Source organism: Physcomitrium patens, chromosome 10, assembly GCF_059467195.1.
Source record: "Physcomitrium patens ecotype Gransden chromosome 10, ASM5946719v1, whole genome shotgun sequence".
Taxonomy (NCBI): Eukaryota; Viridiplantae; Streptophyta; class Bryopsida; order Funariales; family Funariaceae; genus Physcomitrium; species Physcomitrium patens.
Genome location: NC_143419.1, coordinates 5,566,078 through 5,589,773, shown reverse-complemented (window position 1 = coordinate 5,589,773; position 23,696 = coordinate 5,566,078). Strand labels below are relative to the sequence as shown.

Here is a 23,696-nt window from a genome sequence, read left to right as displayed (position 1 = left end):
TCAAGTTACAGTAATCCACAATTTAAAGAACTTACACTATTTCAATTTTTTGAAAATTTATGACTATTCTCAGTTACTCATGGGTACCGTTGAATCTCTCTTGAAATACACTAGGTTGAATGAGCTTTCAGAAATACTTCTTTCAAGCCACAATCATGAGTCACCAGTTTTAGGTGCTCGTGAATGATAAAAATGAAAAACTGTGACATCAAATTAGAATTTATTATCTTGAATAATTTCGACTTGACTGAATTAGAACGTAGTCCATCATTGCTGATAGGTTTCCATGTCCTCCTTGGCTCCACAACTTTAACTACCAAACTTTGTTGCACAGAAATAATTATTACCACATATACATTGTATTTACACTTCCGGTTAGTGAAAATAAGTTTCTACTTCCTAAACACAAGCACCTAAGGACCATTGAATTTACTTTCGAGGGAAAATAGCATTGACTCCAAATTAACTGCATCCACCTTAATCCAAGGCAAGGTCAGCAATGTCCTGCCTAAGTAATTACAAACATCTTCGTTAACAGAAAAATCAAGTTTTGTGAACCATTATCCTGAACAATTGGACTACTTTACTCCCCTTTAAGTGGTCATTAAATGTTCTAAGAGCAGGATGCATTGTTCGGGAATTGACTTTTAACACAGGTATGCAGGATAACCAATTTTTTTGCAAAATACAAGAAAATATACTAGCCTTTCTCTTAACTACAGTGCATGCAAAAATGGTGTGATATTACAGGGCAGAGCACGTGAGAAAATTGTAGAGTAGGGGTATGTGCATGACAAGAAAATATAAACAGGCATGTAAATTCACTCACCAGCTCGGAACTGCGTACAGTTGCAAAGGATGTCAAGGACGTCCTTGACTATAAATAGAATAACAGTACTATACTCACGTCACTTTGTCTTTCCAACTTGAACCCTTCTGGAGAGATTGAGGCGCAAGTAGGAAAAGAATATATAACTTCATTGTACATCTCCATAGAATTCAGCAACAAAATATGATCTGGGCCTGGAACTGCTGAATATCACTTGCAGAATATTCGTTACGTATGGTGGTATGAACCCCTCGATGGCTATATCCCTTATTCGGTACATCATGTTAAGACAAGAAAAAAAAAAATGAGAGATTCTGTTTGGAGGCAAACAGAAGTCGTGGAAATTGATTTCTAGCACACACTTATACGTGTCTAACTATTTTTAAATTTAGAAGGATTCAACTTTGGAATTCACCTTCAATCTAACTCTACATGGCATCTAAGAATGACTTGCATAGTAGCTTCTAGATGAGAACCGCCATAAAATGAACGAAATCAACATTTTGATCTAGGTGCAACTGAGTGAATTGCAAACTCTGCACATCCATAAGATGCCCAACTGACAGCAGTACAGCATGCCAATCTTCTTGCTGTAAATTTACACCATAATCATTAATAAAAAGATTCACATTAGATGGAAGTGCAGGATTGTAACCTATTGCCTTCGCCTGCTACAGAAGAAAAAGAAATTTCCAGATCGAAGCTCCAATGTCATTCCTTAATACATAAAACCCCCGACACGATAACACATGAATAGCTATGTCATCAATTTGGGAGGAGAAAACCTTCTATGTGCTCATCTAAAGAGATCAAAAGAGGCATTCCCCACCTAATCCAATTTCAATCCTGAGTAAAGCAGCGAGTCCTTCGTCAAAGGCATCGTAAACATGCAGCAAGTCTGCAGCAAAAAGATATTGCTTAGAATTGACATGTGTAGGGAAACCCATCATTTTCTCCATATAACCTGGAAGTCCTCTCAAACTAAAGCTTAAACATTGGGAGATTTGATATAATTTCAAGTCAGACACAATTAAATAAATGAAGATGATTAAATATGGAATATAAATAAGTCTTTCCGAGATTGCCTCCAATCAATCTTAGCAAAATGAATGAATTGTTAAAGTAGAAAGTCGGGGCACGACTAACCGAGAGAAGGAGAGCCACGAGCAAAATGATCACAGTGAAGAAAATAACAGCCTGGTTTCCGAGGCGCAAGGCCATCTCTTCAGGATATGTTTCATTTCCTGGGGTTGGGGCTGCAGCTTGTAGGAACCGAGCTCCCCTTTCAGTAGTCAGGACCTTAAAATCATTGGCGCTCTCCGTAAAGGTGAAAACGCCCACAAGTTTATCTGCCACAAAAGGGTTGGGAACTCAGAACAAGAGTTTTACGTACCAGACACATAGATATAATGCCTCCAACATGTAAGCATATCTAACCTCAAAAGAGACGAGAAGATCTTTATAGCCAAGAGCTGAAGAAAAAGCCTCACCATTGCAGTTTGCCTGCAAAAACTGTAGAGCTTGGTTCATTGCATAGAGCACAAACTTGGAAGCAAGTTGAGTCTGATGTCCGCTCCCATAATGATCTCGAAATTCCTATAACGAAAAGCAAACAGCTTAATCAGTTGAGCAAGATACCTGCAGCCGCAAAAAAAAAAAAAAAAAAAAAAAAAAGATTGACTTACTATGATTCCATTAAATGTTCCAAAATAAAGATCCGCTGGTTGTTCCAGTTCTACAGACTGCTGTGAAGTAACCGCCCGCTTCATGCCTCTGAAGACTTCCATCAACTCTTTGAAGAAAAGTCTGTCGGCACTCTGCGCACATATTACTGCTTTAATGCCTCGGACCCATTAAAATTCACAAAACGATTGGGATTCAAAAAGATGAACTATATATCACTACAGAACACGTACAGGAACCAGTATACTCTCATCGGATCCTCTATTATTGAAACCATTGCTTAATCTTACATTGGACATATCTAGGGAGAAGGATTCGCCATTGCTCATATCCCATGATATAGTATTCACTGTTTTAGAGTCCCCGTTCAAGACGTAGGATGTACTTATAAATTCAAACTCCTGTAAGATAGATGAGAATAAACATACAAGCATTAATAATTATGCAACCAATACTCGACTAAAATCTGATATCTGGCATGATCAAAAACAATAATTTTCAAATATTGACAATAAAATTAACAATGATTAATGATAAATAATCCAAATAAAAACAATCTACCCATAATTATTTATAATTGATCAACTCCACTATCAAACATTTTGTTGAAAAAATAGAGATTAGTGCAACAAGAGTTTCTTGTGGAAAGGCAGATAGGATAGGAAAAGAACACGTGAAACTTACCAAGTCTTGCTCAGATACTTCGATGTGTGTATCAGCTTCATCCAGGCTCGTCAACACCTCTACGTTCACGTAATCGTCTGAAAGAACCCAAACCAATCATAGGTTACCAGAGGAGCAGAGGGTGTTTCACCAGATAGCTCGGCATTAGTGCGCAAGTCTTCCTAAACAATGTGGATGGAACACAATAATGAAAAAGAAGGCTATTGTACAGAATGACAAGCAAGGGCTACCAGAAATTCGTCTGGGGTGTGTATTATCTGCTATCAAAGGGCTCTGCTGGTACGATCCAAGGCCAAGCAAATCCAGGGTGGCTTCATTGCGAATGGAATCTGTGAGGAGAAGAAAAGTTTCAGTACACATAGTACTTAAAACACTAGGACAAGTTCTCGAATGATTAGATCTAAAGTAGAAGAAAAATAAGACACTTACCAAGTTCAACTCCACCAATGTTTAGTGAAAGAACAGCTCGTGGTCGATAAAACAAGTTAGGTGACACCACAGAGTCGATCTGTCAAGACAAACCAACTAAATAAATAATGATCAAAGGAGCCACCACATCGAATACCGTAACCCCTTCAATTATAAGAATCAGACAAGCTTACTGTGAACATCGCTGACGAAAAATAATATCCACTTCAAACGCTGCATTGTAGTTCAAGAAGCAATTCAGTCACTCATTGCAACTCTCGCAAGCTCGCGAAAGTGCTAAAACTCTTTTAGTATCCAATTCAGATTATATGGTCATCATGCAGCAATACGCACTGCAATATAGTCTATTACAAAGACATACCTTAGAGGCAGCTTTTTCATCAACAGCAACTTTTGGGACTACTCCTAGAAGGACTGCCAATGACGTCGCTATATCTTCATATGTAAACACCTGCATAAACATATTACCAAAACCAAAATATCTTGAGCAAAAGCTGTAAAAAAGGAAAAAAGAAAAAACTTAGCACACAGATGTATATGAAAAACCATTATGAGCTACACAATATCGTAAATGATTTACTAGCAGAGACCACAATAGAACCCACCACTGATTAAGGTGTAAACTCTATTTCCTTCTAGTAGATTCAGCGAAACCCAAAACCAGAGCATAGTCCTCTATTTCTTACTGTTATGAACAAATTCGATCTTAGTTTCTTCTCAAGAGGCTTGAGTCCTTGGATCAAGAGGGACCTGTTATGTAATGGAGCACAACCTAAACAGACACCTGCAGAATAACATATTCCAAGATCACACCTCCCTCCTCCGCCAACCACAAGCCATAGCAATGTTGACATACCTCTTTTTCGATGGAAGAAGTCTTCCTCAAATGCTCTGGCCTGATATTGCTGTCTATAAAGATGACGGCACCATCTGCCTGGAAAACCCACCGAATAAGCTAACGTAAAATTTCACAGTTTGACTGCTTTGCAGAATCTATTGATAAATTCACTATTCATCAGATGAAAAGATCATGTGAGCTTGAATTACGGAGAAGAGGTAAAAAAAATTTAAAATGCTGATCATGAGATTAACCTATGCCGTTCCACAACTACTAAGCAAACATGAATCTCCATGATTGCTGCACACTAATAAAACCATACTTAAATCTAAATTAAAATGTAAGATTGATTGAATTCCATCAATCACACACTTGCACGTACATCGTGTACGGATAACACCAATTCATTCTGTCACAATTAACAATACACTAAATGGCTGGTGCTTCCTCCACATAAATCTCCAGTTCCGTATCAGCTCTCTAAATGAGAAATTCAGGTATATACAAAATTCAGCTCTTCTCTCAATCTCAATCGGCTTAACTTCACTTTTCTCTCCACCATCTCAGCATCACTATTCAGAGACAGCCGAAATACGTTTAATTGATACATGTGTAAAGAGAAGCAAACGATAAACAACAGCTAGACTAGAGTGGATTCAATTTGCAGAGTGTGATGACTCATGCTCAGAGCAGAATATAGATAGATGGATAGATAGGTAGATACTCCTTTCGAAACATGTTCGACGGGAGTTACAGACTTGAGGACAAAATAAACACACCAAAAACCCTTGACAACCTCTGTGCGATGGGTGGAAAACGATCCGCCAAGACAAATCTAGCTTTAGAATTTCAGGATTTAGAAATGAAACCCACCGCTTAAATCTAAGTTTCCCATTAAGTGGCGGGTATACACTTATCGAATTTTTGAATCATCCCTCACATGCTGAATCTACAAAAAAAACAAAAATACAAAAAAAAAACAAAAAAAAAACAAACAAACAAACAAACAAACAAAAACAAAAACTGGTAAAACGGATAGGTTTTACAAAGAGCTCTACTCACATAATTCGATTAGTTAATACCTGGGAGCCCGAAACAGCGATCAGCTTCATGACCAGCAGAGATAATAGAATCATGAAGAACAGGCCACTGGGGCACCCAAAACCCTCCATCCTCACCGTTAAAAATTTTAACAGCCTCAGAGATACACTAGAGCTTACACAGGAGATCCCAAAAAACGCTCTGAAATTCCTAGGGTTCCTGATTGTGATCAATCTCAGGCACCAGGCCGCACGAAGGGACACACGAACAACCAATGCTTTCTCCCGGATCCACTCTGCGCAACCTACACGCTGCAATGAGTCCCAAAAGCTACTGCTCATCAATTTGTCATCGGTACAAGTATCACTGAACTCTGGAGCTTGACAACGAGAGTGATGGCCACTGGTTTAACCGGTCCCCGCGTTTCTAGCCGGTAGATTCATACACCTGGCTGCTCATTCTTCAATCAAATCCCTCACATCCATTTTCAATGGGGTCTGTGTGAAACAGGGTAGAATAGGAAGGAATAGATTCCTCCTCGGCGAGTTTACTTCTTTTCAAGCAATTTTAAGAGCAAACCTGTGCACTGTTGTCCCGCAGATCATGTTGTGAGAGATGAATGAGATCATCCAAACCCATGGGACCTTTAGGGTTTTGGGACACATTGATTAATTCGAAACCGCTTCGATTGGTGTCTTTCAGCTCTTCCCATGCAAGCATGTCTTTGATGTTTTCTCTTTGCATTTCACTCCCCCTGTCCATGCGATCACTTTAAGTTCCTGAGTCGAGGTTCTACATTTCTACACCTTCCTCCTTTTCCCTTCGTGTTTGGCTTCGAGGAAAGGAAAGGATCGTCCTCACTCCAGAAATTTAATTTTGAAATCTGGATGAGAGATTGTTATTGTTCACGACGATTGCAGCTACTTCACAATTCAAGGTGTGAAGAGTTGCAAGTACGATTACTCATATGGATTAAGAAATAATCCGTCGTTGATCATCAGAATCCCTTTGTATGAACATGTTGAATCTGGCATGGTCATCACCAGAGAATGAGATAAAGGGTTGCAATGTATGTTAACGATCTTAAATGCAAACCTTAAAGTGAAACACAACCAATTTCGTCTTGTGATGAGCTGTTATCCTAATTTTTTTGATAAGAGTGTCAGGGATTGTATGATGATGGTTCGGTTAGATCGCATTTCACTCAAATCTAAAACGAGAACTACACAGGTTGCCGCTACTGTTCACGCGCATCATACTTTGTTGGTTTAGTTTAACTGCGATGGCTGTTTTCAGGTAGATTTTTTTCACTCGCTGCAGAATTATTGATCGCTGTCCAAGCACAGTTTTGATATTGTTTTTATCCAATGGATCTTGATAAGGAAGCCCTGCCTGCTTATTTGTGGTCTCGGTCCATCAAATTTGATGACAGGGCAATATGTTCAAGATTTATTTCTAGTCCACCACAGCTTACAATCCTGATATCGCAAGTTTACGAGAAATTCTGATTTACTGTTGATGGGAAGAGGCGGTTCGTGGATTCCAACCTCCTCCCAAGTCTTGAGAGGCAAACCGAGTATCTTCATAACTTCAGGCTTGGACTGTTAGTGGGAATCACAGCAAATATAAACACCAATTTTAAGTCAGCAATCCTCAACAATTAAGATTGTATGTGCGTTTGATCGGGCATGGCTATTGTCCTCAAAGCTTGAACAAATATCCTTGGTTAAACGATTCTTCCACAGTCCAAAACAAAGCTTGCGGCGATGCCTAAAGATTTCAACTTCTCATAGCCATTTTACACAACAGGTCGTAGAGTTGAATTATGATCCTATTTACAATATACTTTACCAGACCGACTGACGATGGATTCACTTGACATAATGAAGTTATGTTACAGGTACAAGTATTCGCATCTGCAGGAAGATTTCCATGTTGAGTGGACCGAAGCTGTCATTGACGTCTCAGTAAGGTTTCAGTGAAGGCGTTATCAGGTGTAGTTTTAACATCCACGTAGAATTAGTTTACATGGTAAAGAGGTTTCTCAGGTTACATTCCGATCTGTTTTGGAGACTGCCTTTTGTCTCTTCATTACCAAGACTAGTGCAATTCAATATGGGCCTTTCAGTGTCAGTGCCTGTGCATTAAATGTTCGTACATGAAGATGTATTGAATATCCCCTGAATTATTCCAGTTCCGAGAACCATTATCTGATGCAACCGTAACCTAAAGCGATGTGGACCTGGGAAGAATGGACCTGATGGTCTGCAGATGCCAGGTAAGCTCAACATTAGATGTGTAAATTGAGCTTGAGAAATAGCAATCAAATTTAACAGTCAAGCTGGTCATCGACTTCCCACCTCCCCCTTATATATTCTATAAAGAATAACATTTCTGATTGGGGGATTCTGTGATAAAGTAGGGCTGCAGGAGCCTGTAAAGAGTGAGTAGCTATTCCATGGCGGAAACTGAAGGCACAGTGAGGCAACGAGGCAATGATGATGTAGACCGTCCTCGGCTTCGCAGTGAGGACATTGCAGCTTCATCATCAAGCAACAGTTGCCAATCCGATCCTAGTCACAGGTTATCCTTCAGAAGACCTGATGGAAATTCTGTAGAGACAGGTCCTTCAGACCTCAAGTCATTAGAGAGGGTTCTAAGGAAGGAGTCAATAGTGGATGTCATTGAGGTGGCTCCACTGACTGTTCCGTCTACACCAGTGAGAGATAACATTGATATTGCGAGCCATGATGTCAAGGGCAACCTTGAGTTAGCATCTGAAAGACTCAGTAAGCTTTCTCCCACAGATTGAAATCGATTCAATGTGCATTCAATTCTCCTGATTAAAAAAGTGTGAGTATAACTGGATGCGTTCATCAACCAGTAATGCTGCACCTGAATTTCCTCACCGAACGTATCCTATGAAGCTATGTTCGGGAAGAAATTTGAGTTCTGTGGATTACCCCTGATGTTTTAAACCACTAACTTGGAGCTACATCTCGGTTTCTACCTCTAATGCTACACAATTGAGAGTTCCCTGCAACAGAATTTGGTTGATTTCCCGGAATTCCAAATTTAATTCAGTGGCAATATCAGAACTCAAAACCCCCAAGTTCGAGTGAAAGTCGTATCTTATTTTCCATTTTCACTTGATGGTAGTGACATCAATGTCTTCCAGATCCCGAAGCAAAGTGCATTTGAGTGTAACTTTCAAAGCTTATCCTACATACACAGTTTGAGGCCCTCAATTCCTAAGTTATCAAGAGAAAAGCCCGTCCAAACATAATCCTCCACCTAACTATCACCGAACACGATCATGACGGGCTTTTGCAAACAGTAAATACACAATGGACATCAGACATGCTAAAATATCTTAGCAATACGTCATGCTTCCAACATGGCTCGATCGACCAGAGCATACCAACCGAGAGATAGACCTCCATCAGTGAACTCAAAATAGAGAGAATCGAATAGAAGGAAGTTAGGAAACCAAAAAAGCCTTTAAAGGAGATTTTTCAGAATGTTAAAACACCGAAATAGGATAGCTTAGAGTTGAGAGGCAATCTCGACAAAAATAGGTGTAAGTACAAGATCTACTCCTCCGCAGACTCAACTTCGTCGGCGGCACCCGATCGGTTATGCTTCTTGGCATACCTCTGGTTCCTCAAGAACTTGGGGTCCATCTGCGCCATCAACGAACACGCCTCAAAAAACGCTCTACGGTGCAGATGCTAAGAGACAGCAACAAGAACACACTGCGCAAATACTACAACGCAGATCGGGTAGCCAAACCTAAGGCGACTGGATCACCAAAATCACATTGGACATTTGAGGTTGTGATACATAACGAAACTAGATGAAATAATAAAAACAATTTAAAAAAAGAAAGCTAAGCAAGATACTCACCCCCTTCCTTGAGGCATATTTGTGTTTCTTAACCTTCTTGATACCATTCTTGTGGTTCTTGTAGGACTGGTTGTGTGCGGTGTGATTCTTGGACTTGGCCATCTTACCTGCTATCGAGCGAATGAAAAACTCAATGCAGGAAACATGGAGAAGCTCCAATGCTAACTACCCAGAATCCTCCAAAATTCAACTAAATCATCTCCGAACTAAGCTAACCCTAAGATCCCACAACCAAGCAGAAAACTAACTTCGCAACCCTGATGCAATACATAACAACCTCAAAACTAGCAATGAAGCGTGGTTTTAGAAATTTACCTGTGGAGGCAGCCTATCAACACCGGCAGAAACGCGAGGAACACAAAAAATACTGAGTGCGGCGCCCGAAAGAACTGTATACGGGACGAAGCTCACCTCATGAAGGCCACAGGGGCGATCGTGCAATAGGACAAGTAGGCAAATAATAGAAAGAGTGACATTGGCGAAGCCCTAACCCTAAAAAGCTCACTTTGGGGTTGGGTCGACTGAAGGGCCACGCTGTACTCCTGATGTGGCCGTGCGAGGGTTTAGTAACACACGGTTTTGTAACACTTCACGAGGTCCCTTATCAGAAGACTTTGGAACAGTGGTAATTGTACTGACCTAAAACAAAGTTGTTAAGAAGCAATTTCTTTTCATGATATTTTCAAGATGGCAAAACAACTTTTTAAGTTCATTTTCAAACTCAAAACGTTTCAACAATTCATATTGATTTCTGTAAAAACGTGTAAGTTATCCAAATTTCTTGTGAAAGTCAACTTAGAGTTTCTAGGATTATGTTATGTATTAAAATACATGCATAGATATGTGTAATAATAAATATCACAAATTGAAGTTTTTGGTTCGACAGTTTAATATTTATGGTATATACATGTATATATATTACTGTAATTAAGATCTATAACCATTACAAAGAAAAAATCAAAATATATAAACTAATGAAAACAAATCAGTACTAAAAGTAAATTTTATTTTGTCTAATCCACATGTATGGGCGAATGTATGTGAATACATATATATATATATATATACGATTGTGTGTATGTATTTAATGCAATTGTATGATATTTATTTACAAATTTTAATCTAATGTGTATGTTAAAGAACTTAACTCTGCTATAAATCTATAAATAGAATTTGCATTCAACTCAATGAACAAAACATACAACAATTTTTTATAATAGTGTAAGTCAATTTTTAAAATCTTTCCAAGACTTACTATAAAATAATAATAATTTATATACATGTAAGTATTATTTCATCCAATGTAAATTTCATATTTTAAAAAATATTAATAATTACTAATTTAAATATTAAATATGAGTAATCAAAATGAATAAAACTTGATTTAAAAGCTACCAAAATACATACATATATTTATATATATATATATATATATATATATATGTATATGTATATATATATTTAAATCTATAGCTTGATAAATAAAAAAAAATACAAATCTTTATGATTATAGTATTCAAAGTAAATATGAGTTTATTTAATTATTTAAAGATATTATGTTTGATTGATTCTAATAATTTTTAACTTGTTCACCAAGTTTCTAACCTATCAATCAACTATAAATACATGTAAAGTAAAAGCAGCACCTATAAAGTTTCTACAAAGCTTTCCTAAAAGATATTATGAAATTAATCTAGTTTTATCTACTTCTATATATTCATATCACCTAGATAACAATCATAATAAATATATGTCTATGACATTATGTTCGTTCTAGGGGCGAATTCTATGAGGATCGATAATCACATACCAAAGAAGTTTAAGATGTGGCAAATTATATTTGTCATGTATTTTAATCTTTATACCATTTGAAGGTAGTTGATAGGTCTTCTCACCCATTAATAATATCTCATTTTAAGGTAGGAAGACCACTTTATTATTTGATCATTTTTGAGACCTTCATAACTCCCTTCAAACAAAACATATATAATACCATCAAGAGTTATTCCTACCTCCAATAAAATCATCAAACATTGAGATTTTTTTTTCTAGGTCATGTAATTAAATGCATTGTATGTTGTCATGTATTTGAAAAAATACATGTTGCTCTTAAAGACTATGATAATTGCAATGTCTTGTCTAGTAAATCAGCAAATAATGGCTATTTAGTTGAATGTGTTGGTTGTTGATTCTCCATTTCCTCAACGTAACAATTACATAGAAATTACATAGAAAGATAGATAGTAGAATACAAACTTTTCTAAATTATGTTTCTTTTATAGAAAAGGTTTGTTATCCTTTATCTTAGTTTTGATAGATATTGTTGATGAAAAGCTTTGACCTTCTTTGCTACATTTGTAAGATTTTTTGCTTACTCTTATATATGTTTGCTAATATTCTATTTGTGCTATTGAATAAAATATTCCAACCTAAGTTGGTGCCGACTCAAGTCTAAGACTTCTTCTACATCAAATTCTTGATTATTATCTACTTCTATAGGAGGCAATAGTATTTGCTTTTTTCTTAAGATATTCACTATCTTATATGGCTCCAAAAAAAAATATGTGAAATATAAGATGGATTTTCATAGACTCTAGTAGATGTAATTAATAAGTGATTAGATTGACTTATTTATAAATAGAAAATAATCCAAGTCTATGATAATTCAACTTGTCACAAAGACGAATAGTTTTAATATTATGACAAAGCAATCATATTTTATCAACAATGTAAAAATGAAGTTGTTATTTAAGATAGGCATCCATGTTGTTCTTTTATTCTTCTTGAGTCTCTTTTAATTGTCCCTTCATTGTTATATATAGTTCAAATAAATGGTTACTAAATCTTTTATTATAAGATTATTAATTTTTAAAAAGTCAAAAGTATCAAATCATGGATGATAATCATAATTAGCAAAGAAAGGTGTTTGTTATGTAGAAGAATATATTGTGTTATTATAAGCAAATTCTACTAAAAGCAAAAGAGTTTTCTAATCATTTTATTGATAGTTGATGGTATATCTTATATACTGCTCCAAAACTTGATTTACATGCTTTGTTTGTCCATTAGTTTGAAGATAAAAAGCTAAAGATAGTTTTATATCTATCTTTAAAATCTTAAAAATTATTATTCAAAAGCTTAATACAAATTGAGTATTCATATCTGATATAAAATCCTTAAGTAATTCATGATAGCAATTAATGTTGTCAAAAAAAAAAACTTGATTGTTTTTTTACTTGTGATAGATTTTATATATGGTACAAAATATGTCATCTTAGTGAAATGACCTATTATCACAAATATAGAGTCAAAAAAACCTAAGACTAGAAGATCTATGATAAAATGTATAGAAACAAAAGCCTATGGTTGTTTTGGAATGGATAATGGCTAAAGAAGTTCATAACGTCAATAACAAGGAATTTTTGATCTTGAAGAAATATCACAAGATTGTACAAAATCTTTAAGTGACTTCTTCATTTGGGGCCATCAAAAATATTTAGATATTACTTTCAAAGTCTTATTGTATCTAAAATGTCTTGCTATTAAAAAGCCATGATAAGTTTGAAGAATACATAATTAAGCTTCACCTTTTAAAATATAATAGATTATTCTCAAATTATAGTAGATTTTTTTTGAATTAAAATTTGAAAGTATTATAAGACTTTGAAGAATTTTACTTAATATCATGAATAAGAGGATCAAAAGACATACTTTATTGAACTTGCTTAATAAAATTTGAATCAACAATTAATATTGATTTTATTACTCAAAGATAATGTTACTTTGGCTTTAAAAAAATTATCTATTATTAATCAAAAACATCATTTTTTTTCCTTCGCTATAAGATAGGATTGTATAGAGAGTGTATTTGACAAATCTTATTATTTTTTTAGTTAATAAATAATGTTGAATTCGAATCTTGAAAAAAACATGCTCCAATAAGCTTATTATTGATTTAAAATATGTGTTGATATAAAATATTCAAGGTTCTTATAATTTATATATATGATGACTAAATTAAGAGCATCTTTTAGATAATGGTGCCATTCTAAAATAAATCCATAATTGCAAGAAGTTTTTTTATCATAGATCTTTTAGTGGATTTTGGCTGCTAAATATTCTTTGGGATGAATATTTATTGGATGAAGTTTATCATTTGTTTCTATTTTTGACAATATATCATCTAAAGCAAAGTCTGATGCATTTGTTTCTATAAAAAGATAACTTAAAAAAGTCTATACAATAAAAAATTGGTACAAAAACAAAGATTGTCTTTAAAGCTTCAAATATTATTTTGGCTTCTTGATTCTATTGAAGTTTGTTTTTATAAGTCAAACATATAACTGGTGTTATAACTTGAGAGAAGTCTTTGATAAAGATTTGATAGTAGCTTGCAAATTCCAAAAAGCATAAGACATCTCTTACTACTTTTGAAATCTTTTAATCCATAATAGTTTGAACTTTCTTAAAATTTATCATAAGTCCATCATTTGAAATGAAACATTTTAAGAAGCCAACTTAAATAATGTAAAATATACACTTTTTTATTTTGGCATAGCATCTTGCATCTCTTAGTTTTTGTAATACATGACAAATATGAAGTTCATATTTTTTTGTATTCTTAGAATAGATTAAAATATCTTCTAAATAATTGATAATAAAATTATCCAAAAACTCTATAAAGTCATCATTCATTAGATGATAAAAAGCTGCAAGTGCATTTATAAGTCTAGAAAGCATGACATTATATTCAAAATATTTGTACTTGGTTCAAAACATAGTCTTTTATCCACCTCTTTCTTTAATATGAACTAGATTGTATGTCCTTTGTAAATCTATTTTTGAATAAATCTTAGTTTGATTCAATTAATAAAAAAATCTAGATATCAAATATAGCAAATATATGTTCTTGATGGTGATCTTATTGAATCTTCAATAATTAATATACATCCATAATAATCCATCTTTTCCTTCATAAATAAAATTGGAGCTCTTGTTTGAGATTTAGAATGGCATATAAAATTTTTGGCCAAATTCTCTTTAATATATTCTTTGAATTCATTCAATTCATTTTATGATAAATTATAAATTGGTCCAAATAGGGATTGAGTTCTTTCTTGAAGGTCAATTGAACAATCATAGGGACAATGTTCCAAAAGAATATCTTCATTCTTTTTCTCAAATACATCTTAATAATCTTAATATTGGCTAAAAATGCCATTTGAAGTCTTTCCACCATTAGAAATAGGTATGGCATAAATGACATAAGTTGCTCATTTTTTTGCAGTATACAAGAAAGCTCTTGCACCTATAAATATAAGTTTGGTTGTATTAGACTTATGACTTTTTACTTGATTAACTACACCTTTAGTTATACTTTTAAAAAAATCAAGACTACAAGAAATCCAATCTATTTAAGGATTGTATTTATTTAATCATGATAGATCTAAAATGACTAAATTAGAAAAAAAATGTAATGTTATTAAATATCATAATGCTACTATGATCATTAATTATTACTTCTAGTTGAAATATTTCATGATTAATATCTCTAGAAAACAATAAATGACCATCTATGACTTCTATATGAATATATTTTGTTTTCTTTATTGAGAGTATGTTATATCTTTTAACAAACTCTTCATCTAAAAAACAAGCTATGTCTCTTGAATCTAATAAGACAAAGATTTTGTGATATTTAGGTCCTAAACTAACATTTATTATAAAACAAAGAAAGGATTTTGATGAGAGAATAAGACCTTTATTAGTTATTGTACAAGATTCCAACTACATGATTTCTAATGTAGCTGGACAAATTTATTTTTCAACATATTGTCCTCTTTAACAATTGTACTTTTTATTTTATTATTGCATTGCTTCTTTGGATAATATTGAGCAATATACTTTCATTCTCTGTAATATAAATACAATCTTTTTTGACAATGATGAGTCTTTTTTTGCTCAATAAGAGGTTTCAAATGTACTACATTAATTTATATATCTTCTACTTTCAAAGGTATGTATTGAGAAGATTTTGATATTGCCATTGAATTATAATAACATTGAAGCTTGCTTATGTAATTCTTAGACCAAAATTCAAAAAGTCAATTTTCAAACTTTACAACAATATCAATTGCTTGACTTAATGTTTGAGGATCAAGTAAACTAAACATCTATTTCTTTATTTCATATTATAATCTATAAAAAAATTAGCTAATCAATGAAACATCATTCCATTTAATATCAATCACAAGTTGTCTAAAATGTAAAGCATACAATTTTATAAATTGATTTTTTGTCATATAATGTAGATCTTATTTATTGCAATATAAACTGCATCATGTCTTCTATACAAAGATCAAAATTTTGCAAAAAAAACTTTTAAATTATCTAATATTAGATCATTTTATTCAAAAAAAGATAAAAATCATAATAATATAGAATCAAAAAGTAGTGTTTTAATAAGCATGACTTGTGATTCTAGAGTTGAATAACTTTGAAATTTCAAAGTTATTCAAGTTGTACTTGATTGATGAATCCTTGAAACTTTAATATTGTAGCATCAAACTTTTCAAGTAAGACAATTCTTAGTTCTTTAGTACTTGAATGATATTCTATTATATGTAAACGGATATAATTTAGTACAAATCTTGAAGCAGCTCTAATCATCTCTATATTTCCACTTTCTATCATTCTTGTTCTTCTTTGTGATAGTAAATTGAGTTGATGCATTACAAGCATTAATTTTCTCAATTGTTCTTGCATTTGTGCTATTACACTTTTGATTTTGACAAACTCTACTATAATAACACTTAGAAGAAAAGAGATGTTTAATATTATTAAAGATAAGAAAAAGAAAGAACTTGAGAATAAAAATAATACTAAAAATAATACTAATTTAGATGAGGATAATCTATAACTTGTATTACATTTATGCTTTATTAAGAAAAAAAAAATTACTCTTAATGAAGATAAGACAAAGCTATGATATTGTAAGCATATTCTAATCAATATGTCAAGGACAAGAATTTAAAGAAAAGAAATAAACAAGTGAATTATTTTCAAAGAAGTACAATAAAATAGAAATAATGAAGTATATATATTAAAAAGAAACTGGGATGGCTATTCTCAATAAACAAAAAAACTATAGATTCTTTAAACTAGAATAAAAGCAAAAAAGAGTAGACAAGAGTAAAAAAAGATTTATTCTTGCTTCTATATATACTATCTACTTAAGAGCTATGTGGTAACATTCTATAGGACCTTTAAAACATGTTGACTTTATACAACACATTGTCATGTTGTAATACAACTATATGGTGAAAGATAATAATATGGATCTTATTATAGAAGAATCAAGTTAAAAGATAAAGTAGAAAAATATGGATAAAAGATAGGAAGGTCATAAAACTTTTAATAGTAATGCTGTTTTTTTTAAAAAAATGGCTTCTACTTCCTTTGTAGGGCCATAAGTAAGACAAAATAAGGTAGATTGGAAAAATAAATGATTTAGACATCTTTAAAAAGAAATTAAAAATAAATTTTAGCAAAAATTATATAGAAAAATTAGATATTAATATCCAAAGAAGGTTGGTTATAAACATGGATTGAAAATAGATCCCAATGCATAAAACTGAGTTCTGACGATAATTCAAGGATTCTTTTGAAAATCAGAGGATAGGATCTCAAAGCTGACTTGATATGATTTCTTTGAGAGTTGATTTGATGTAATTTGAGTATGTATTGATTTTTTAAGAGCTTTGCAAAGTCGGGATTTGTTTTGGGTGACTCTAGATTTGTAGAATAAAGTAGGTGATAATTTTTGGAGAATTTTGTAAATTTGGCAATAGATCAGTAAGTGAAATTTTGAAGGTTTGTGGATATATATGTATCCAATATATGTTGTGAGTTTGAAGTTGATCGAAAGGTTGGATCAAGGATTATTGAAGTTTAAGTGGGTTAAGATCTTGTGAAGTAGAGTTTTAGGTCCAGTGAAGGTTTCTAAGATTTTATGCTATCTATTAGTTGGATTGAAATAAAAATTATGTGTGTGGATATTAGACTTATTTTTCTACGTATGTGAGAAATTTGAGATCAATCGAATGATTTGATAAGGAGATATTGATACTAGAAATTCAACATTTAGATTGAAGAAGGAGGCCCTGCTAATATCCGAGCAAATATTAGGATTGATCTTCTTCAAAACATTTGTGCTTGTAGTCAACTTAATTGTGAAGAGGTGTGCAAAATTTGAGTTAAAATCAATAGTTCATTTATTAGTTATTGAGGTTTTAAAGTGCTACAGGAATTACTTAGATTATTTAGGGTTTGATTAGGATATGTTTAGGATTTGATTAGGGTTTAGTTAAAGTTTATTTAGATTTGTTTAGGATTTGACTAAGATTTGACTAGGATTTATTTATGATTGATTAAGATTTGGTTAGGATTTGATTAGGATTTGATTAGGATTTGATTAGATTTTGATTAGGATTTGATTAGAATTTAATTAGAATTTGATTAGGATTTAGTTAGGATTTGATTAGGATTTGGTTAGGATTTGATTAAGATTTGATTAGGATTTGATTAGGATTTGATTAAGGTTTGATTAGAGTTTGGTTAGGATTTGATTAAGATTTATTTAAGATTTAGTTAGGATTTAATTAAGGTTTATATTTTAATATTTTATTAAGATTTCTATTTTAGTATATTTTTGAATTCCTATGTTATTTCTTTATAATTTCTCTAAATGATCTTTAGGATTACTTTGTATTTTTTACATAATTCTTGTGTAATTTTGATTAAATTTGATTAATGTTTGATTATACTTGCTAATCTTTAATTGTAATTTGTTTAAGAATCTATTAGAGTTGTTAGGACTTGTTGTTGCAATTTTCTTTTTATCTTCCACAATCAGGTGCCGAATGCATTTTCAAGCCAATGCCACGTATTACGACAACGTATCTTAATTTGCAAGGCAAGTTTTTTATATGGACAATATGTATGGCATGTGGTTAACTTGTTGACCAAATTTCTAACCTACCAATCAACTACAAACACATGTAAAGTTTCTAAGAAGCTTTTCTAGAAGATATTATGAAAGTAATCTACTTTTACTTACTTCTAGCTATTCATATCACCTAGGTAGCAATTACAATAAATATATGTCCATGATACATTGAATTTTTGTGTAATGATGTCAACAATATCTTAAATTTAAATGTGTAATAAAAAAAATATAATTTAATAATAATATTTTTATTAGATATATTTTTAATTTTTAATTTTTAAAAAATATATGTAATAAATTTATTATAAGACACCTTTATTCATCATAGCTAAAAATATTATTTTTTTTATTTAGATAACATTTGAAATAATATTGTGTCAATTCAAATATTTATTGAATAAAAAAATAATTATTTAAAAATAAAGTATATCTACCTATATATACAAACACACACCACAAATTTTGGATATATTTTAAGAATTCTATTTATCTTTTTTTTTATCAAAATATTTTCTAAAGTAGAAATAATTATATATTTTTTCATTTATTGAATGGAATTAATGTCTTTATTAATTACTACAATAATCAATATGTATTTAATTATTCATTTAAAAAAATAAAAATATAAGATTTAAGTGGAACATATTCAATCTCTTTCTAATACAAATTCACTATTCTTATACACCAATTTATCATTGAAATATTGGTTTAAGCTATATTGTTTTCAAGGATGGCAAGATATTACCAAGGATGTAACAACATCCAGGCACAATCAGGCTAGAATGCCGCCATAGCAATGAAATGTGCCAGGATCCAATCAATAGCATCCTGGATATGAGTTTTAAACATGAAAAATATGAATGTGAATGTGAAGAAAACAAAGCAAGGTCTCAGTTCTTCCTTCAAATTCCAATGATAGTATGCAAGGAAAGTGTAGTTAGGGTTTCACAGCACTTCCAGGTTGCGAAGCCTCATGCCTCTCTCTCTCTCACTAACTGTTTCAAAGTGCTCCGGAAGGGCCTTGGAAAGGGTGTCTTACAAAAATATTAATAAATAAGGGTGTCTCACAAGTTTCTGTTTTTTGAGGGACATTGAGGCTATTTTCGTATTCGAATTGTGTAGTATCAGTGTCGTCGTGTTAGGTCCCCCATTTGTGCCGTGTTCTGTTTTGAGAGTGTAGCTCGCCGACAGTAATTCTAAGTTCTTGTATCATATCAATGGGAGCTTAACTGCAACACGCGTTGTATTGTGTGGAGAGTTTCAGGAGAAATAGCGCTTATGAGCTCTAATCATTTTTTTTTTTTTTTTTTTTTTTTTTTCAGGGTCATTCTCAGGGGTTGAGGTTTTTGTGTCATTGCATTCGTGCAGACGACGTGCAATTTTGGGGAGTTAGGTTTACGTGACGGTGGGGTAAAGGCGAGTACTTTCAGCCAAGGATAAAAAATCAGCACCCACCTTGGCCGTATTCATCATCAGCGGTACCACTATGATATTCTTGCGCCAGTCTGAAACTCTTGATCACAACACTGAGCAGTATAATTTGCTACAACACATTGATCAGTTAACTAGCATCAACACGATTCGGTCTTGGCCACAAACTTTGGGGTCGTCGAACAACTCAATTACTCAAGAAACATAGATGAGACTTCTAAAAGCACAAACACTCACGCAGAAAATACTCCTGCACTCCACATATAGAAGCCTCAAAATAATTTAGATTAATAATGTCATCATTAAAAGTTACTGAACCATAGGATGCCAAATGCACCATTTCAATACGTATGACTATTCATTTCATTACAAAGTGTAAATCCAAATCCAAACGTACACTAAAATGATACAAAATTACGTGAGAAATTGTTCACAGATTGCCAACCTTGAGCATAAACGCCAACACCAACTTCCAATCGAGACTGAGAACACGACATCTTGCAACCTTACCCAGGACCGACCTTAGGTATGTCATAATGCTCACTAAGATTGGCTAAATATTGATTAAATTCTTCTACTCTCTGTCGGTGACTCTTCGTGGCCACTTTCGTCAGACGTCGGGCTTCCAGTTTGGCCTTCTGTTCGTGATATCTTTTCTCTGCAGGCGTTCTGTGGTCCTCCGCTGGAGCTTGTTGCCTTTCACTTCGTTCTTCCGCTTCATCTTCATCCCCTCCTTGAGAAGTGGGGTCTGCTTCAGATGAGCGTGTGGGAGAGTGGTTCTCTTCCCGTTCAGTTACTTCCCGACCTGTAAGCAATCGAAGCTGCTCCTGCGTATCTCGCCTCTTCTTTTTCTTCTTCATCCCCCCAGCTTTAACATCTAAGGCCTTCCCTTTAAGTTTCAGCTTCCCCCCGACCACATTGTTGTACGACATTGTACCTTCACTCCACCTGATACAATAGCACAAACTTAGAACCCGACTCCGCCTACGAATTGTGCACAAGGACGACTCAGGCACTCCCGAAGTGGCATACCATGCTACGAGTGAAACCCTGCAAAAAAATTACAGATTCGCAACAAATATTCCATGAATCACATTCCATCCTCCAACACATAAATACCTCATGAATTCACACATGCAGTACTCGCATGCTACCATAAACCAACAGCATGCACCAAATAGAAAAAAAAACCTAGGGATCCAAATGGGTATTCAGAAATCGAAACCAACACTCACAGAAGATATTCGTGCTATCACTGTCGAACGCTGATTTTATGGCGTTTAAAACCCTGTCCCTCAATGCAAAGAACAGACACAGCGACAAGACACTACAGCCAATAATAACCTACCCCGAGACGGCTCAACGCAAGCTTTCAGTAATCAATCGCTGGGTGCTAGACCACTACTCACACCGAAGATACATCCGCACTGGATTAGCTCCCTCCAGAACTAACAGCAAGTATTCAAAATTACGAACCCTAAAACCTCGCCAGAAACAAGACAAAAACTTAAGTACAAAAAAATATTCAACATACAGCATACGCGAAATCAAAGCGACAGATCGAAAGAAAAACAGAAGGTTAAATACAAAAATGAACAGCGGCGGGGTAGCGTCGGGGATGTGTGAAGAAGGGGCCTGTAACAGTCGATCGAACAAGAGCCTCCGAGGACACGAAGAAAGGCGCGAGCGACATGGGAAGTGCAGGGGTAGGGCTCTCGCTCTCTCTCAAGGGCAGGTGGCCACGGTCACTGCGACGCTGGCCTAAGACCGTGACCCACACGGTCCTAGTTTATGAATGTCAAACGATCGGTGAGTCCTTTGTACACACGTATACAGGGTATGTATGTATGTATGTACGAACGATGGGCCCGAAACTTAAATTCACAATTGCTAAGAAATTGTGGACCAATATATTAAGGGGTCCTTAATATATTCATAAGGACACCTTAATATATTCATCAATGTCAAATTAATAATATAAAAAATATGTAAAATCAAAACTAGTTATTTTTTTATAGAGGTGCATGCCACAAGGAATGTCTATGCAATAAAAGGGGGGGTTCTAATCTAGTAGTTTCTTACACAAATTTAAAATATAACTTGCTTTATAGAAAGGAAGAAGTTAATTCTTTGAAGAATCTTTAATTTTTTTATTCACTATTTAGAAATTAATAAATGTTAAAGATATCTTATAGAACATCCTTACTCTATATTTTACGTGCCTACTATTTTTAGGTTATTTCTTTTAGAAAAACTTTAGAGCATCAAAGAGGGCCTTATTTAAGATTCTACCTACTGAACAAGTATCGGGTTATGTGCTTCTTCTAAAAATATACCTTCTCGTACATTCCTATACTTTGATACCACTATTTGAGATGCCAACAACTTGTGTAAAACAATGTCAACATAAAGAGACATTCTGCGGTCACAAATCTAAGAGAAGAAACAAATAAAATAAAATAAACACAATTGGTGCATAAGAAATGGCATGAAGCAAATATATATTTATTATTTCACAAAAAAATCAAGTGGTGTAATATTTATTTTAATTCTGTAATTATGGCAGTCATAATATCATTTCAAATCATTTGTGTCATGACAAAAGTGTCCTTGCACTGGATATTGATTACATTGACCATAAATCTTAAAGCCTTGCCTCAGATTTAATTATTTATATTCAATTAGTGAGACACATTAGTAGGTTTTTATACTAGATGAAATAGTTCCCATGTATTATGGTTTCATGTTCACAACATACATGGGAACTATTTCATCTAGTATGAAAACCTCCTAATGTGTCTCACTAATTGAATAAAAATTTGTCAAATACACTCTCTATACAATCCTATCTTATAGCAAAGGAAAAAAATGATGCTTTTGATTAATAATAGATAATTTTTTTAAAGCCAAAGTAACATTATCTTTGAGTAATAAAATCAATACTAATTGTTGATTCAAATTTTATTAAGCAAGTTCAATAAAGTATGTCTTTTGATCCTCTTATTCATGATATTAAGTAAAATTCTTCAAAGTCTTATAATACTTTCAAATTTGAATTCAAAAAAAATCTACTATAATTTAAGAATAATCTATTATATTTTAAAAGGTGAAGCTTAATTATGTATTCTTCAAACTTATCATGGCTTTTTAATAGCAAGACATTTTAGATACAATAAGACTTTGAAAGTAATATCTAAATATTTTTGATGGCCCCAAATGAAGAAGTCACTTAAAGATTTTGTACAATCTTGTGATATTTCTTCAAGATCAAAAATTCCTTGTTATTGACGTTATGAACTTCTTTAGCCATTATCCATTCCAAAACAACCATAGGCTTTTGTTTCTATACATTTTATCATAGATCTTCTAGTCTTAGGTTTTTTTGACTCTATATTTGTGATAATAGGTCATTTCACTAAGATGACATATTTTGTACCATATATAAAATCTATCACAAGTAAAAAAACAATCAAGTTTTTTTTTTTGACAACATTAATTGCTATCATGAATTACTTAAGGATTTTATATCAGATATGAATACTCAATTTGTATTAAGCTTTTGAATAATAATTTTTAAGATTTTAAAGATAGATATAAAACTATCTTTAGCTTTTTATCTTCAAACTAATGGACAAACAAAGCATGTAAATCAAGTTTTGGAGCAGTATATAAGATATACCATCAACTATCAATAAAATGATTAGAAAACTCTTTTGCTTTTAGTAGAATTTGCTTATAATAACACAATATATTCTTCTACATAACAAACACCTTTCTTTGCTAATTATGATTATCATCCATGATTTGATACTTTTGACTTTTTAAAAATTAATAATCTTATAATAAAA

At 33.1% G+C, this 23,696-nt stretch overlaps 4 protein-coding genes across 43 annotated transcripts; 1 reads left to right on the top strand and 3 right to left on the bottom strand.

The window, feature by feature from the left end:
* Positions 1 to 1,413: 1,413 nt before the first annotated feature.
* On the bottom strand, positions 1,414 to 5,845 carry LOC112287578 (uncharacterized). The gene is made up of 11 exons (XM_024530708.2): positions 5,546 to 5,845; positions 4,482 to 4,559; positions 3,987 to 4,076; positions 3,626 to 3,704; positions 3,427 to 3,525; positions 3,197 to 3,273; positions 2,803 to 2,913; positions 2,515 to 2,646; positions 2,320 to 2,425; positions 1,976 to 2,178; positions 1,414 to 1,727 (listed from the first exon to the last, which is right to left on the bottom strand). Exons 1-11 carry the CDS (start codon positions 5,843 to 5,845, stop codon positions 1,659 to 1,661), a joined length of 1,344 nt encoding a protein of 447 aa, XP_024386476.1. The 3' UTR covers positions 1,414 to 1,658.
* LOC112287581 (uncharacterized) lies at positions 5,801 to 8,412 on the top strand. 34 transcript variants are annotated; one of them, XM_073536947.2, is made up of 6 exons: positions 6,182 to 6,441; positions 6,735 to 6,800; positions 6,937 to 7,313; positions 7,394 to 7,498; positions 7,699 to 7,782; positions 7,924 to 8,412. In XM_073536947.2, the coding sequence occupies exon 6, from the start codon at positions 7,963 to 7,965 to the stop codon at positions 8,314 to 8,316; it is 354 nt and encodes a 117-aa protein (XP_073393048.1). In that variant the 5' UTR covers positions 6,182 to 6,441; positions 6,735 to 6,800; positions 6,937 to 7,313; positions 7,394 to 7,498; positions 7,699 to 7,782; positions 7,924 to 7,962; the 3' UTR covers positions 8,317 to 8,412. The 34 variants fall into 34 exon arrangements, 31 of the variants coding, with proteins under 31 accessions (XP_073393066.1, XP_073393068.1, XP_073393067.1 ...); XM_073536950.2 differs by having other exon boundaries at positions 6,671 to 6,800; positions 7,405 to 7,498; XM_090253558.1 differs by having other exon boundaries at positions 6,671 to 6,800.
* Positions 8,413 to 8,985: 573 nt separating this feature from the next.
* Positions 8,986 to 9,828, bottom strand: LOC141045874 (large ribosomal subunit protein eL29z-like). Of its 2 annotated transcripts, none has more exons than XM_073536968.2 (3): positions 9,726 to 9,828; positions 9,411 to 9,520; positions 8,986 to 9,187 (listed from the first exon to the last, which is right to left on the bottom strand). In XM_073536968.2, exons 2-3 carry the CDS (start codon positions 9,510 to 9,512, stop codon positions 9,098 to 9,100), a joined length of 192 nt encoding a protein of 63 aa, XP_073393069.1. In that variant the 5' UTR covers positions 9,513 to 9,520; positions 9,726 to 9,828; the 3' UTR covers positions 8,986 to 9,097. The 2 variants fall into 2 exon arrangements, with proteins under 2 accessions (XP_073393069.1, XP_073393070.1); XM_073536969.2 differs by having other exon boundaries at positions 9,411 to 9,517.
* A 10,284-nt stretch (positions 9,829 to 20,112) lies between these two features.
* LOC112288005 (uncharacterized) lies at positions 20,113 to 21,536 on the bottom strand. 6 transcript variants are annotated; one of them, XM_024531733.3, is made up of 2 exons: positions 21,084 to 21,536; positions 20,113 to 20,898 (listed from the first exon to the last, which is right to left on the bottom strand). In XM_024531733.3, the coding sequence occupies exon 2, from the start codon at positions 20,778 to 20,780 to the stop codon at positions 20,355 to 20,357; it is 426 nt and encodes a 141-aa protein (XP_024387501.1). In that variant the 5' UTR covers positions 20,781 to 20,898; positions 21,084 to 21,536; the 3' UTR covers positions 20,113 to 20,354. The 6 variants fall into 6 exon arrangements, with proteins under 6 accessions (XP_024387501.1, XP_024387502.1, XP_024387503.1 ...); XM_024531734.3 differs by having other exon boundaries at positions 20,113 to 20,796; XM_024531735.3 differs by having other exon boundaries at positions 21,197 to 21,536.
* Positions 21,537 to 23,696: the final 2,160 nt, after the last annotated feature.